This window comes from Halyomorpha halys, unplaced genomic scaffold (assembly GCF_000696795.3).
Source record: "Halyomorpha halys isolate HHAL.00 unplaced genomic scaffold, Hhal_1.1 Scaffold247.1, whole genome shotgun sequence".
Classification (NCBI taxonomy): Eukaryota; Metazoa; Arthropoda; class Insecta; order Hemiptera; family Pentatomidae; genus Halyomorpha; species Halyomorpha halys.
Genome location: NW_027111361.1, coordinates 440,543 through 458,796, shown reverse-complemented (window position 1 = coordinate 458,796; position 18,254 = coordinate 440,543). Strand labels below are relative to the sequence as shown.

The 18,254-nt window shown below is 30.1% G+C and overlaps 1 protein-coding gene across 2 annotated transcripts; it reads right to left on the bottom strand.

The window, feature by feature from the left end:
- Window positions 1-8,502: 8,502 nt before the first annotated feature.
- Window positions 8,503-17,715, bottom strand: LOC106680155 (uncharacterized). Of its 2 annotated transcripts, none has more exons than XM_014419665.3 (2): window positions 17,599-17,715; window positions 8,503-9,545 (listed from the first exon to the last, which is right to left on the bottom strand). In XM_014419665.3, exon 2 carries the CDS (start codon window positions 9,534-9,536, stop codon window positions 8,592-8,594), a length of 945 nt encoding a protein of 314 aa, XP_014275151.1. In that variant the 5' UTR covers window positions 9,537-9,545; window positions 17,599-17,715; the 3' UTR covers window positions 8,503-8,591. The 2 variants fall into 2 exon arrangements, with proteins under 2 accessions (XP_014275151.1, XP_014275152.1); XM_014419666.2 differs by having other exon boundaries at window positions 17,603-17,695.
- Between the last annotated feature and the right edge of the window lie 539 nt (window positions 17,716-18,254).

Here is an 18,254-nt window from a genome sequence, read left to right as displayed (position 1 = left end):
AGCTTATAAGAGAGAATTCGGTCTATAGCCTGCCATCAGAAACTAATACGCTATACCACCAATATCCTTGATTCGAAATTTAAACTGCATCAAATTTAGTACAGATTTAATTTTATATAGAGATAAGTGAAGTTTATCGTAAATTTTATATAGAGATAAGTGAAGTTTATCCTAAATTTTATACAGAGATAAGTGAAGTTTATCATAAATTTTATATAGAGATAAGTGAAGTTTATCGTAAATTTTATATAGAGATAAGTGAAGTTTATCCTAACTTTTATACAGAGATAAGTGAAGTTTATCCTAAATTTTATATAGAGATAAGTGAAGTTTATCCTAACTTTTATACAGAGATAAGTGAAGTTTATCCTAAATTTTATGAAGTTTATCCTAAATTTTATATAGAGATAAGTGAAGTTCATCGTAAATTTTATATGAAATGAAAACCGAGTTATACGAATCAAGTAATTACCTATCGCTACTTCATAAGCGACTATCCGCCATCGAATCAGATTTAAACACCCGCCAGTCGCAATATATCGAATTTGGCATCAATAAAGACTTTAGGATTTACTTTTTATTGTAAAAATATTACATCAATATTGAAACAAACTTCTTACAAACTAGGAAGAACTCAGCTGAAGGCGAAGAAATGTTGCTTTTTAATAAGCTATATGTCGAGAACTATTGGACTTAAATAGCTCTATTAGGGCTAATATTTCAGAAAATTATAAATAATAAAATCTATATCTCAGGATGTGACGTACAGATGTCTATTAGCGCTCAAATGAAAGCTAGTTTAATGGACTATAAAGAAGTTTAAGACCTTTACCTTCGTAGGAATAGTAGTTTTCATGATATTGACATATGAATATAAATTTGGCAAATCTAAATTTGTCCGAATAACTATAAATCAATTTATTTTAGCAAATTTCTTGTAAACTGTTACTCCTACGAAGATAAACATTATAAACTATATTATAGCTCATTAAACTAGCTTTAATTTGAGTGCTAATAGATATCTGTACGTCAAATGGGTTTTGAGATATGAATTTTTCAAAATAAATTCACTGACTACTGATCTTTTAGTACGTCACATACAACATTTTTATGAAAAGTTGCTTTTTAAAAAGCTATATCTTGAAAACTATTTAACGTAAATAACTCTATTAAGGCTCATATTTTAGAAAATTTACTCTTTTTTAAATTCTGTTCTTTATTTCTGTTCTTCTTTTGTTGTTGGTAGTTTCAAAGATATAGAGCTCGGAATTTAATTTTTTTTTTCAAAGTTTTGAAATAACCTCCATTTTTTATTCTCTTTCCTATTCTTGGCAGACGCACCAGTTTTGAATAGTAATTATACATATTTTGCGTTAATGTGATAAAAATTGGGGTGAAATAACTGCCTTTTTTTCTTCCCGGCTCTTGTAATATCCCACTCATTTTAAGATTTCCAATTAGATAAATTCTCCCTCCCCTTTTACCTATACAAAGTTTGATTATATACCTATAACTCGGTTTTCATGAGTTATACGAATCGATAAGTAATTATCTATCGATACTTCATAAGCGGCAGGAATATCCGCCATCGAATCAGATTTAATCATCCGCCAGTCGCAAGATATCGAATTTGGCATCAATAAAGGCTTAAGGATTCACTTTTTATTGTAAAAATATTACATCAACATTGAAACAAACTTCTTACAAACTAGGAAGAACTCAGCTGAAGGGTGAAGTTACTTCATATCTTAAGCATAAGGACTGCTCTGCCCTTCTTGTCCTTAGGGCTTCATATAAATACATTCAATCAAACTTTGTAAAAGAAAAAAGGCAGTTATTTCACCCCAGTTTTTTTTATCACATTAATGAAAAATATGTATAATTACTATTCAAAACTGATGCGTCTGGCAAGTATAGGAAAGAGAATAAAAAATGGAGGTTATTTAAAAACGTTGAAAAAAAAAATTTATTTCGAGCTCTATCTTTAAAACTGCCAACAACAATAGAAAATCGAAAAGAACACCATTTAAAGAAGAATATAGTTTCTGAAATATTAGCGCTGAAAGAGCTATTTACGTCCAATAGTTCTCGAGATATAGCTTTTTAAAAAGCAAATTTTCTTAAAAATCTACTGAAAGATTAGTGGTTAGTTACTTTATTTTGAGAAATCTATATCTCAGGAACTAAGTGACGTACAGATGTCTATTAGCACTCAAATTAAAGCTAGTTTAATGGACTATAATGACGTTATGACCTTTACCTTCGTAGGAATAGTAATTTTCATGATATTTGCTAAAATAAATTGATTTATAGTTGTTCGGACAATAAGTCTGATTTATGAAAAACTTTATTTCAGAAACCATTAAACTTACATATTTCTTAAAAATGTACTGAAAGATTAGTAGTTAGTTAATTTATTTTGAGAAATCTATATCTCAGAAACCATGCAACGTAAAGATGTCTATTAGCACTCAAATTAAAGCTACTTTAACGCACTAAAAAGTAATTTATAAACTTTACCTTCGTGATTTATAGTTGTTCGGACGATAAGTTTGACTTATGAAAAATTTTATTTCAAAAACCGTAGGACGTACAGATCTCTGTCTACCAGCACTCAAATTAAAGCATGTTAAATTCAATATAAAATAGCTTATAACGTTTATCTTTTTAGGGGTTGTACTTTTGATTTTTGAAAAAAATATATCTCTAGACCCATAAGACGCACAGATGTCTGCCAGCGCTCAAAATAAAGTAAATTCAACTTACTGTAAAGTAGTTTATGACACTTATCCTCGTAAGGGTAGTAGTTTCTATGATATTCACATATTAATATAAATTTGGCAAATGAAAATTTGTCCGAACAACTATAAATAAATGTATTTTAACAAATATCATAAATACTACTACTCATACAACGATAAACTTCTTTATAGCCCATTATACTAGCTTTAATTTGAATGCTAACAGACATCTGTACGTGTAATGGTTTTTGAGATATAGAGTTTTCAAAATAAATTAACTACTGATATTTTAGCTATATCTCGAGAACTATTGGACATAAATAGCTCTATTAGGGCTTAAATTGTACCAAATTTACTCTACTTTACTTATTGTTGTTTGTAGTTGTAAAGATATGAATATTATTATCTGAATATTATTATAAGATATATCCGAATGAAAAATTAATTTTTTTTAACGTTTTCAAACAGCCACCATTTTTTATCCCTCCTCACTATACTTGGCAGACTCTTCAATTTTGACGAGTAATTATAAGTACTTTTCATAAAAGTAATAAAAAATTGGGGCGAAATAACTGCCTTTTTTCTCATATAGGGCTCTTGTACTAGGAGATTTTAGGAGAAGCAATAGATTTTAAGGTAATAGGGATCCCTCCCAATGGGAAGTCCTATCAGAAGAAGTAGGTATACTATATAGGAGGGAGAAGTAGGTATATTCCATTACTTACCTATTTACATGTGCTACACATAAAGTTGTATGAAAGATGACGGTGTCAGGTTGACATTTTTGTCCTGCCAAATCGGCATCCATGGGTCGGATCCATTTTTGTCAGCACTTCTTACTTTCAGTAGTGATAAAGTCTAATGTGACATTGAAAAGGTCATTTCCTCTGGTCCCAAATTGGCCAGTTACCTCAAGTTCTATATGCCGTATGTTCTTAGGAATAAATATATAGTTTATAACAATATCCAATAAAGAATGTTTATTATAATAGCAGTTGACTACTATTAATAACAATAGCGTATTTACTGGCATTTGCGACTTCAGCTCTTATTTTCCGAATGTTGAGATTCATGTGTCAACATCCATGGTGTTCAACCGCCTTAAAATCTTAAAATTCTTCTTTTGCTATGAAATTCCACAAATAAGATTTAGTGATTGCTGTGTTGTATATCCCAAACATTTGATCTGTCCACCGCGGATAATATCAATTAAAATTTTTGTAAAAGATCTTTTATAAAAGAATGTACCAGGTGTGATTGTATAAAACTTTGAGCAGGGCCAGCCAAACTTTCTTGGACAACGACCCCAAAAAATCTACTCATTTTATAAAATATTAAATGAAATAAAAAAATTAAAATGATAAGATATTTATTTTACTTTGACGAAATCAAATTTTGAAATAAATTAATAAGAAGGATTCGCTTTATGATTAGGAACGGGATTTTTATGTAATAAAAAAGTTAAAATATGTATATAAATGTGTGTTTATTTTAAAATAAATATGTAATAAAAAACATAAAATAAAATAAATTAAATCTGTACAGCTACGATCCATGAAGGGTCAGGGGTGTAGTACTTTGTAAGGAAGTACTGTTACTAGACCAACAGTTGTGCAAGGAGGTGATTTTATCAGAATCATGCTCGACCACCAGTTTTTTATCCAATTAAGAGTACCTTCATAAGGCTGGGTTGGCCCCGGATGGATCCCGAATCCACAGAGCTGACTCAAGGCTGCAGTAAAACAGAATAGTCTGCCACAGCCGGGTTCGATACACGTTCCTTGGAGTTGATAGCACAGTCTAATGATTTTTTGGGCGCCAGAATCTTTCCCTGTCCACCACCTTCCTAACTATAGCATGTTTCCAAAAAGAAACCATATATCAAATAAGTTTACTATTTTCATTTTTTTTTTCTAGGGCCCCAAACATATAGGGGGGGAGCCGCGCCCCCTCCCCCTGCTTCTTCCCCCTGCTCCCCTCAGCCTACGCCCATGACTATGTGTTTTGTAATTTTTATTGATGAATTTATTTATTTTTCTAATGTTTGGGTTATAAGAACAAAGTACCAATTGAAAAGAGAAATATTAACTAAAAGTTATCTACTTATAATACATATAATGAAAAAGAAATGAATAATAATAAATAATGAAAAATTAAATAAATAAATTGAATCTACAAATTGAACATTATGACAGACAATGTAAAATAGTGAGTGGCTTATATCTGAATTAGATTGTGAGTACTAACTTATATACCTATAAGTTAAGCCCTGATGAAGACCTGAAACAGGTCGAAACGTCGGCATAAAATAAATAAATATGGTTTTGTTTATTTATGTTGTTCTTTGCTGACCGCACCCCCCGACAAACTTCTCCAATCATTAATCTACGGTCAACTATCTACACCTCATTATAATACATATATGTTTAAAAAATGAAATGTTAAATATGGGAAATATGTAAAATAAATGTGAAAACGGCGAAACATATAAAAGTATATAAATTAAGATTGGTCTGTAATTGTTAAAAATATTACGAAATGTTGTTAACAAGTTGTAGAAAAAACTATATGAAATCATGTTTCATCCCATAAGGCAATAGATAAATTTATGGAGATTCTGTATAATTTTCCGATCCTTAGTCGGTTTGATATAAATTGTCTAAAATTTGAAACAGTTTAATTTAAATTGAAAGGTTAAAATGAATTTTTGTACTAAAGTTAATTAAATATATTTGCTTTGGATACGTTACAAATGACATTCCTAACAACATTGTATACATTGCGTTGCTGTAAATAATTTTCACATTGAATAAGATTGTTATATATCGACTCTCCAGATCGGATCTACACCTAATTATATCATATTATATAATACCCCTGGGTCTACACTAGGGTTTGTCGGTTTTTAAAACCGGTTTTTTGGAGAAAATTATGAAATTCGAAAACTGTTTTTTTAGTAGAAAATATCGGTTTTCAATGTATGAATAACAAGAGGGTATTTTCTATTTCGGGGAATTGTATATGAATAAACGAAGGACACGGCTAAATAGCAAATCGATAGACGTCTTCTGTTTTCTAAAATCATATTTCATTAAACAAAAAAATAATCGAATAGAAATAATCGAACCGGAATAGAAAATACTCGATCCTTTGCTTAATTGTCTTTAAAACTAAAATTGATTTTAATAAGTGTGTATACATAAACTTTATTTACTCTTGTCTTTCGGTTTGATTATAATTTACATTATATAATACACAATTATATATTTTCTAATTGTTTTTAATAAGTATCAATCTGTATCTAATAACATTGTTTTTTAAAAAAGTAATATGGTTATTATAAAAATATGAAAATATATTGTTTTTATTTATTCGAACCCTTTGCTAAATAACTCGTTTCACTATTATAAAAATATTCACATCCTTATATGTGAAAATTATGCAGAAACAACAATCCTGGTCAACTATTATTTCTTTGTTCTACTAAATTGCATAAAAAATTTTTATTATCAATAAAATTGAACAGTAAATAATTTCAGTCAAAAACTACTTTTAATCACTCTAAATTTTCTGTTAAAATGTTTTGTTCGAATTACAGAATATTCGAGCAAAAAATTTTTTTATAAAAATTCGAAACCTGTTTTCTGGAAAACTTACTATTCGAAAACCGGTTTTCTAAAATCTCGGTTTTTGTATAAACCCTAGTCTACACCGACTTAGAGTTCCTGACTCATGTGTCTGCTCCACCCATACCACAGGTCACCTTCCTACCTTCCTTTACAGAGCCGAAAATTCTCAAAATCCTACAATCTTCATAGATCTAAAGTTTGCAATCCTTGTTTTAAGCAAATTCTCAATCATCCATAGTCAATGGGCTCGTAAGAGTTTTGTGAAGCCGTTGCCCCAAATAATTGTACTTACTTTGGAAGTGGCATTTATTGGTAACAATTATTCTTTTGCGAAGCTCCTGTGATATATTGTAGTCCGGATCCCAGGTAAACGAAGTTCTTCAAAGGCTTAATTTTTTAATACTTACCTCTATTGGAGTTCTGGCGGAGTCCCCAGCATCACCGGTTCTCGTAAATTTCATTATCTCCTAATTGACTACGAGGCCAATGCTATTGATTCCAAATCAATAAATGCTACTTGCAGATTCTGATCTGATATTTATATTATTAATATTCTAATCATAATCAAAGTTAAACAGTAAAAAGTCCCTGATATCTGGATTAAGTGCCATCTTTACACTCAGTGTCCACCAAAGTTGTGCGGGAATCATTGCATGAGTGATTTAATTACATCTTCAATTGAATGTCTCAGCTGCACTTTAATTACATTAAGATAACCGATGGTTCAAAACATAAAAAAATTAATGTTTTTGACGAACAGTTAAACTAAGTAGTTGTAAGACACAATTAGATTACTTTTTAATGCTTAGTAATTGCAATTAAAATTACTTCTTTACCCTTACTTCTTGCAACTGCATGCAGTTAATTCGGTGTGAACTCAGTTTACTTAAACATATTTATAATGAGTAATAGCTTTTAATACCAGTGACGCGGTTGAGAAAGAAGTGCTGGGATCTTCCAGAGTCTCCAGGCTGAATGTAAATGGGAATGAAAGTTTTTAAGATATTATTTTACTTTATGATTAAATTTGTTTTTATTTATTCCCTTGTATTTCTTATTTTGTTATAATTTAATTTATATATTTGTAAATATGAACTCTATAACCTCTATTACCATTACCCACACACACAAAAAAAATATAATTAGTAGAAATTCTAAAATTTATAATGAATTGGTATGCAAGCGCGCGAAAAAAAATGGATTTTATATTTATTTTCAGCATGGTCAAAAACGTTAAAATAAACTGTAATATGTTTGGAAGTCAATACGCCAGTGCGGAATTTCGAACTAGATATTTCTCATTTTTAAATTTTGGAGCCATTAAAAAAAAAGATTTTTCCCGTTTTGATGACAAGTATTTATAATTACAATTACATTGTTATTAGAGAATAAAAAAAAAGAATTACAAGTAATTATAATTGTATTTTTGCCATTCCAGATTACAGTAATTGGAAATTAATTGTTATAGTAATTGTAATTATAATCATAATTCTTAAATAAATACAATATTATCCATTTCAGTCTCAAAACATATTTATTCAATTCATTAGTCAACCGTTTATAAAAAGATTGACAATAATATGATTTAATATTAGCATATAATCACAAATTAAGGAGTTTATTATAAATTATGTATAAAATAGTTTATCAGGTAAATAGTTTATGAATAGTTTTTATGAATATATGATATGGTAGTGATGTTGTAAGCATATGTTTAACTTTTGTTGAATTTGGTTTTCTAGCAACCTGAAGATGGGGGATAATCCCGAAACGTCATTATGTATGTGAAATAAATTGTTATATTTAAACATGAAAGATTGTGCCATTCACCAATTTCATATTAGTTCTAGAAACTCTTCCAGTAGAAAATAATTAATTTAATGTTATTTTTAAGTTTTAAATGAATGGTTCTAAACTTGCAGGAGGGGGGGAGGTACGGATGACGGAAGACCATATCAGCTGAGATATTGCGATATAAGGTGAAGGAGATCTACATCAGCTGATTTTATTCCATGTCATCAGACCTCCTCCCTCCACACCTATTTTAATTACATACATATATAATTCAACCTTAACTAAAAGTAAATACAAATAGTTTGAATAGAAAGGATAAATTAAAAAAAACAACAAAATAATTCATTTGCTATCTTTATTCAATATTCTTGAAATAATAAACACATATATTGAAAATAATGCTCACAACGCCGTGTGATACCAATGATCAAATATTCCCCTGGAAATACTCTTCAAGGCAATAAATGACCAGAGAAAATGTAAGAATATAGTATATTAATTTAGTTCCATAAAGAAACAGTTGCATGAAATGTATCCATTTTCTGATAAGGCGCCAGTCTATGATGATTATGAATGTCTGCGCAAAGGGGTACATACTTATCACGATATGCATCAAGCCCATATCATCCTCGGGTGACGTTTGGTTCGCAATTTGCCTTGAATAAAGATCGATGATAACAGAATCATCATGTGTTTGAATCCACAAAAACGACTTTTCCTTAGGCAATGTAGAGTCCTCCGATTCCAAGACTTCAGGAAAAATCTCTAAATCCAAATGGTGTAAGTTTGGGATTATTTCGATTTTAACTTCAATATCCATAGCCTCGGGGTTGTTCTTGTGTGACTGAAAGGTTCCAAGTACCATCGTTTCATTGTCCTTATACACTGGCGTTTCCAGTTCGAAAATATTGTTAAAGAGTTCTGAGGCAAACATGGTAAGTGGAATATTCATCAAAATAGTGTTAAGCCCACCTAAATCAGACTCGTTTAAGTAAATGTTTAGCAGAGTATCAAATAGATCATTTTCTTCAGCTGGGCTCTTTTGGGAATGAAGAGACTCGTGTAACTTTGTTCTGTTAGCCATCATTTCATAGGTGAAAAAAACTTTTGCTGTGGTTTCCTCATTAATCTTCAAGTTTTTAGGGTTTCCCAAACTACTTGTCACGAATTTGATCAGTACCATATCATCAAACGCAGTGTCAGTATTTACAAATACCTTTAATTCCAAAAACATCAAGTCCGAAATTTCATCTACTTCAGCAGTGGCGTGATTAGGGTTATCAATTTGTGTTTCAGGGTTTTCAGTTTTGGAAACTTTAACACACAATACCAGCAAGATACAACTCCAAACAATCCAGGCCTTCAACGACATCTTAGAAAACTGCAACACATAAAAAATACATATCAATCAATTGTTATGATAAAATGAGTTAATTACTATGTTTTATCTTACTGGGGGAAAAAAAAGAAAATTAATTATAGCTAAAGGATCCGCATCACTAAGACCCCCAGAGTGTGACGGTCCTATATCAGTTTTGATATATTAGTTTAAAACAGGAAGAGGAAACTTAGGGCAGGTGAATAGAGCAAAATTTAAAAAGCGCCTGAAAATGAGAAACGGCGTGAAACCCGCAACTCCCACCCTTCATGGATGCCTAACATATTTTCAAACAGACAATTATAGAGAGTAGGTTGGTCGATGTACGACATATCAAAAAAGGAGTTTATAAGAAAAAAAGTGGTAATCCTTTCCGCCCGGACCCGTCCAACTCCTTACCTCACTACCTTTCGTAAACGGCGTGAAATCTAAGGATTATTAATTAAAGGACAGACACATTAAAAGAAATTAAAAGTTCCTGCCATATTTTTTTTTTTAAATACTTTTTTATTCGTTGATAGATATTACAATCTGCCACACAGTTATGGATAATAGGTAATAGTGATGAGTGATCTCATAATACTAAAATAAAATAAATAAATAGAAAAAAAAAACAAAAAAAAAACTTATTTTTATTTTATTTATTTGTTGATATTTACAACTGTATAAAAAAAAATACAACCAGTAAATTTGATCATAAAAAAAAAAAAAAACTTAAAATATATACAAACAGAAGAATAAACAAAAGGAACATAATCAAATATATGTATGAATGATAAAATAATATAGTCTCTAGTCACATTTACACTATAAAATAAATTAAGGGGCAATAAATGCAAACATCGGAGAAACCATTTTCATCAAATAAAAGGAAAATACGTTTATGCGTTTATAAGCGAAAGTAATAGATGGAAACTGATATGAAATCTATACTAGAAAAATTTTACAATAATCATTACTTTCCTCAAAATTCGAGCCAAATCGGTCACCTATATATAGCAGTACCAAGGCAAATACGTTAGCCCGTTATCCTTTGAGCTACAAACTACATTACATTTTGTAATGAATGTCCTAACTAAACATATACAATATTTTAATGTCCTGAAAATCAAAGCTATGTACCCATCCCGCATGCTGTTTCTTTTATGTCATGGCATTATTTATTTTTATTGAATTTATTTATGTCTTAGGATTATTTTTTACTCTAACAAATTATGTCTCTTTTATATTGCTCATTCTCACCACGACATATTCTAAGATATGAAGAACAGGGGGTTTCGGACAAAAAGGAACGGCAAATTTTTCAATAGTTATTTGCGATGTTTGGCCCCACTTTTCAGGGCTTTGTCACTGCTAAAGAAGATACAAAACAAGTAAAAATATTTTGACAATAAATGATAATAAGATGAAAGTAAACTAAGGTGCGATTAAAATTCAATATATATAAGTGATAAATTATACAAAAATGAACAAAAAGAATTTTAAAAAACAAGATGTACATAAGTATATACATAAATATACAAATTGACAATATACATAAAATATATAAATTGACAAATTTAAATGTGAACCAGAAACTAAACTGGACTTAAACATTAGACTGAAGACAAAACAAGACAATGGCAAAGCTATTGAAAAACTCACATCATCAATAAGAACAATTATAACTGACGACACATCGACTAATAGGCTAATTAATAACAATAAACAAAATAACCTGCCACAGCATATTCGTATCTTATTAAGTGGCATACGACCAGATATCCAACTGACAAAATGTATTACACCAAATTGACTAACAAACTAAAGGTAGAAATTAGAAAATACAAAATTCAAAATTTAATTAAGTTTACTGAAAAATTTACAACTACTGACAAATCATTGTGGAGGACCACTAAAAAACTACTGAATTTCAAAGATTTTAGCCCCACACTTCTCACCGAATCCCAAACCTGGACCAGAACTGACGAAGAAAAATCACAAACATTCGGACAACACCTCTCTAAAACCTTTATTCCACATACTGATATCCTTAACCCAATTCACCATGACTACCTGATTGACTGCTTTAAAAAAATCCGTAAATTCCTACCTCCTACATACTTTCTCATCATTCGTTTCTTTCTTATTGATAGATTATTCCAAGTAAACAACAATGGTTCATATTCATTCCTGTATTCTCAGTTCGCTGGTGTTCCTCAAGACAGTATTCTCGGTCCCATCCTCTACACCGTCTTTACAGCTGACATTCCAACTGATCCTAACAGTAACCTCACCACGTATGCCTATGACACATGTGTGCTCGCAGTTAATAATAACCCATTAATTGTATCCCAAACTCTCCAATCCCATATCACAGCCCTCGAAGAATGATGTCGTAATTGGAGGATTAAAATAAATTCCAACAAATCCCATCAAATCATCTTATCCCTTCGTCGTAAACCTTCCGACTGTCCTACAGTTTCATTTAGTAATGTTACTCTTAACCCTGTCGAACAGATCCGCTACCTTGGACTACATTTGGAGAAACAGTCATGTAATAAAGCCAAGTCCCCACCCCGACCATCATTTTTATATTTAGTTAGACCCTAACATATCATCTTTATTCATGACATATTTCAGTATAGTATAGATCTTTAATTCTATGAACTTCCCCGACATTTTTATTTTTATCTATTTTGTTTTTGATGTTACTCTATAAGTTACTAATTGTATTTGTAGGTTTAAATTTGAATTTTGAATTTTCTAAAGGCTCTATTTAAACTATTGGATGAAGTTTGTGAACTTTTTATATTCTGTTACATTATCTTGATTTCCCATTTCTATTCACATTTATTTTGGGATTCTATGTTTTTTCTATGATAATTATAGGGTAACACTTATCAAAGAATAGTTTATATGTTTTTCTGTTTACTATAATGATTTTTTAATTATATGTTATTTTTACGGCACATTTATAAAGTTTATAATAATATGAAACAAAGTTGGTTATGATAAATAAAAAAGAGGGAGTTGTGTATATAAAATATAATTTTTAATCACCCTGGAAATTATATATTTATAAAACAAGAAACTGTTTCTAAATTGTATAAATGATTTTTAAAAATACAATCCGTTTACCATTCGTCGCAAACCTACTGTCTGCCCCACAGTATCCTTTAACAATGTTGCTCTTACCCCTGTAGAATCTGCTACCTTGGGCAACAACTAACCTAGACTGAAAAGACAGTAAACTGCAATTCGATTTAGACTATTACAGCACAAACAACACAAACGGTCTAAACTTCCAATACATTACAAAATACTGATTTACATGACTATTCTAAGGCTTATCTGGACATACGGAGTTGAGTTTTTTGGCTCCACTAAACTTTCGAATTCCTCTCCTATCCAACGCTTACAATCCAAAATCCTCAATGCTCCTTACATTGTCAAAAATAATATCATACACTAAGACCTATTGTTCATATGTAACCGATCTAGCCCGAACCAGATATCATCCCTTCCATTATAAACTCCCTAACCACCCAAACCCTCTTGTTTCTAACCTTGGTTCCTCTTCCATTCCTGACAATCCTATGAGGCCCCTGATAAGAAGATGGCCACGAGACCGCCTCATATAAAAACGTTATTAGAATGCTGCTAATGGGGAGTCTCTACATGCCTGTATCACCCCATTTTGATCTAACATCAAATTTACTTAATGTAAATACAGTTGTAAATTGCAATAAACAAATACAAAAAAAATATAATCAATGTGTAGGAGATATTTATTTCTTGAATCAATTTTTTTCATGAAATTTAGCACTCAAACACTTATTATGGCCTTTAATTGACATAAAAAAATGTATTTCATAATTAATAAGAAGAAAATAATATGATTTTTAAATTTTTGGACTTCGAAGTGGAAAAAAATGCAAAGTTTCGATCAAAAACTCTGCGTTAGATTAAAGCATACTTAGTATACAATACCACATTAAAACATCATACAAGATATTTCATGACAAACACAACCACCTCACTAATACACTAATACGAGATAAGGCTACCACAAAACATTCCTAACAACACGTACTGAACACTATAAAGGAGTTGGATGAAGGTTCTCTTTAGCTAACTAATGAAATCAAGTAAAGTCAGGTGGAGGTATTAATGGGTAGCAATCCTTTCACTCATGCCTTTGTTGTAATTTTCCAAGAAATCGTATTCACAGGTTGTCTTCAACCTGAAGACAGGTGTGATTTAAGTAAATAAATAAATAAAAATTTAAATTTATTACTAAGTATTCTAAAATAAGCACTATTTACATAGTCCTCTTTATTTAAATTTGAATTTTTATTCGTGTTTAAATTTAAATACGGGCTATCTGGACATATGGAGTTGAGCTTTGGCGCTCCACTAAACCATCGAATTTCTCTCGTATCCAGTACTTACAGTCCAAAATCTTTGTAAAATCCTTAATGTTCCTTACTTTGTCACAAATCAAGTCATTCATCAGGACCTCAATGTTCAATATTGCCGATAAGCCCAGAACCAGATACCAATCCTTTTATGATAAAGTTCCCAACCTAGACCTGATATTCCCCCTAGGTGTCTGAAAAGAAGATGGCCCCAGATTTTGAGGTGAGTACAGTCGTAAATAACAAATAAATTGCTATATATATATAATTTGTTTTGAGATTAAAATTGGATACTATTTTTTATTTAAATAATAATAATCAGTCTCAAGAAAGTATAAAGATTATACATAAAGTAAAACATAGTTAGAAATGTTATGTAATAGTTCCAGTACACACGTAAATAACAAACAAATTACAAAAAAAAAAAAAAAAATTAAAAAGGATAGGAATCTGGCCTTTTTAAAACCATTCATCACAAATATAATTCTGGGAAAGTAAACAAAAAAATAACTACTGTTTACAGCTAGCATAGGAATGCTATACAATGTTGGACAAAAAGTAGTAATAAACATTGAACTTAATTAGGTTCTGTTCTCTGGGAATCGGTTTATTGTTTACGTGATAGATAAACAATTATGAATATCGACGTTGCTCTGTTAAAAGGGCTAATCATACAAATCAGGCATTTTTGTATTTTTACAGGAATAGTCATTTATATAAATTATTTGAAATATGTGAAACATATTGTTTAAATAAATGAATTTCATCCAAATTTAGTCTCAAAACAAATTATATTTCTTTATAAGTCCAACGTTCGGCCATACACAAGCACAATCTTAATTAATTATTTATAAATTATAAAAAACGTTATCCAGGCTATTCTACCCAGGTCATTAATTTCAGTCCACAATTATCCTATTTTGTCAATTCTTCACATAAAACTAAAAATTAAAACTTTCAATCACGGTCAGGTTACAAATATTGTTGTAATAAATTATTAGAGAAGATTCACTGTGATTAAAAGTTTTAATATTTAATTTAATGTGAAGAATTGACAAAATAGGGTAATTGTTGACTAAAACTAATGACCTCGGAAGAATAGCCTTCATAAAATTTTTAATTTATATAGTTCTGAATTTTATTAAGATTTGTACTTGATGATGGCCGAATTTGCCGAAGCGTATGACTTACAAAGAAATATAATTTGTTTTGAGACTAAAATTGGATAATATTTATTTATATAAATAATAATAACCAGACTCAAGAAAGTGTAATGATTATACATAAAATGAAACATAGCAGAAATGTAATAGATTCTCAAATTGTTATGTAGAATAACCAAGAAAGCAAGTACACAAATTTTTTAAAATAATCACAAGTACTTCAAAGAGGATTTTGTTTGAAAATAGCCAAAAAATTTGGGCCGAAACTTTACAAATATGTAAAATATAATAAATGTATATTAAAAAATATGTAATGTAAAACTGTAAAAAATATTTATTGTTTTATTTTAAAAAAAAAATCGAGTGTTATGTAGTCCAAGTGATTACTTCAATCAGTTATATTAATTAAGAAATAATTTTAACTAATAAACAAAATAAAGTTTTTTTACAATTTTGGTAATTTTTGATTTATAATGCACATTTATTTTCAAAATGATTTTAGTAGTATGAATATAAGTTTTATGATTATATTGTTCTGGGATTGATAAATATCATTTTATTTATTTTTACATATTTATTATATGTTTACACAATTAGTCCAAGAACCCAGGGAAAACATAAAACAGTATTTCGATTACTTTACGGCATTTGTTGTACATTTTATATTTTTAGGCATTAAAAACTTTTATATGAAATAAATAAATAATTATTTTATAGTTTTAAGTAGTATTTTGTATAATTCTTTGTGATCGATCTTGTGATTTTTTTTAATTACACTTAATTTCCAAACAGTTAGGCCACCCGTGCTCACGCAGCCAGATTTTGTCATAATGATACGAGTTCAGAAGTAGAAATTAAAAGAGGAGAAATCAACAAAGGAAGCGATGTATTACCGATGAAAAAATACATCAGTGGAACAGATCCTCTACCTTGGACTACATCTGGACAAACGACTAACCAGGAATCCTCAAACAAGACTGAAAAGAAAGGAAACTGAAAACAAATGACTGATATACATTACTGTAATAAGGCCAATCTGGACATACGGAGTTGCGCTTTGGGGCTCCACTGAACCTTCGAATTCCTCTCCTACTTTGTCACAAATAAAATCATACACAAAGACCTATGTTCCATATGCAGCCGAACTAACCCGAACCAGATATCATTCCTTCCATTATAAACCTCCTAACCACCCAAACCTACTAGTTTCTAACCTTGGTTCCTCTTCCATACCTCACAATCCTACGAGGCACCTGAAAAGAAAATGGCCACGAAACCTGTTGATGTAAAAACGTCATTAGAGTGCTACCAATGGGTTGTTTCTCTACACGCCTGTATCACTCCATTACAACTGATGAAAAAATTACTAAATGTATTTTAATTTACAGTTGTAAATATCAATAAAAATATTGAAAAGAAAAAAAAAACAGAAATATATACACAAAATGCAGTATAATACGTTCCAAATATTATATAATATATAAAGAAAAACACATAAAATATAACAATAACATATAAAATATAATAGAAAAAAAAGAGTGAAAGGTGTAGGATATAGGAACAACAAAGGTGAAATATTTGTTTTTAGTATTACATTCTCTTCGTTTACCTAGACCAGTGATTCCCAACCCAAAAACGGAGATCTCCCTCGGAAAATATTTAAAAATTTAATAACTTGCAAAATGCGCATATTGTGTCTCTTTTATTGTTAATTTACCAGTTAAAACCTTTCGGCTAATATAAAAACATCGAGAAAGATATTTAATCAAATAGTTCTAACAATAAATCCCCAATGAGTGAACGAATAGCCTGAAAGCAGTGATTCTAATTACAACTATAAATATTTCATCCTCTTGTGTAATGTTTGTTGTTAAAATAAAAAAAGTTTATAGTTTAAATATTGCTCAAGTTTATCAAAAATCCGAACACAACAACATAATAGAGAGTTGACTTAAAACATTTTGATTTTTGTGATAAAATGTATAATAAAACCTACTTTATTTCAAAAACCCTCTAACCACAAAACATTTATCTTATTTCTATATAAGATTTGGTATGAACGTTATAATTTAATTACAATAAAGATCCATTTTGATAATATATATACTAAAATACCAAAATAAAGGTTGTAAAAATAAAGGTTTTTCTCTGATTCCCAAAAATAAGGAAATGGCGTGACTTCTAGAGTGCTTGAAGGCTGCGCGAACAACAAACGAAAACGAAAGTCGAATGAGATGAAGGGTTTGCCATGATTTGAATACACGAGATGAAATAATCCCGAACGTTTAAAAAAAAATAGGAAACAATCACATATCAACAAATCTACCACAACGTACCCCTTACGAAAGTTTAATAAGGTTAATGCGACCCTGTGTTAATTAATTAATGCGATTATCGAGATGTAAGATGATATTTTAAAGCAGTAATTATGAATCCAAAGGGTTGGAGAGAAATTTGCAGAGGAGAAGGGTAGTGAAATGCAATGTGACTTACCTACCAAGTGCAATGTTTCCAAGAAGAGAAGCTGCAGAAGACTGGGCCGAGACCTTGGCTCCCTCCTCCTTAAATACTTTGCCACCACCAATCAGAGTGAGGCTTCGAAGTCACAAGGTATCTCCTTGTTCTTGGAAAGATGACGTGATGGCTGGCAGGCAATCAAGCCATTAGTAATTCGATCCCTAATATCTCAAAAATTCTGCTTTTCTTCGTCATTTTAATCGGAATTATTTCTTATCTGCTGAAGATATGAAGCTTTTTTTAATGCTTTGCATTGTCTTCAAAAAAAATTAAAGTAATCAGAAAAATTGGTTATCGCTTTAGAGATAACTATTTCTTCGAATCTGAAATAAAAAAAAAAAATTTATTGTTATAAATTTATATTTATAAAAACTTACTTGTCCTATAAAATATTTTAAATGAGTCGCTGAGTTACAGACACGTTGTCAATTTTTTTGTCACAAAATGTGTTTTAATAACAAAACTTTTGTAAAAAAAAAAAAAAAAAAAAAAAAAAGTAAATAACAGGTATTACAGCAAAGTATTCGAAAAAACTTAGTTAAACGTTTGTTTTAGTGCTTACAATTTCATTTTTGTCGTCGTTGTTAATGTGTTTATTTTTTTTTATGTCCTAAAAAATGATCCAAGATGAA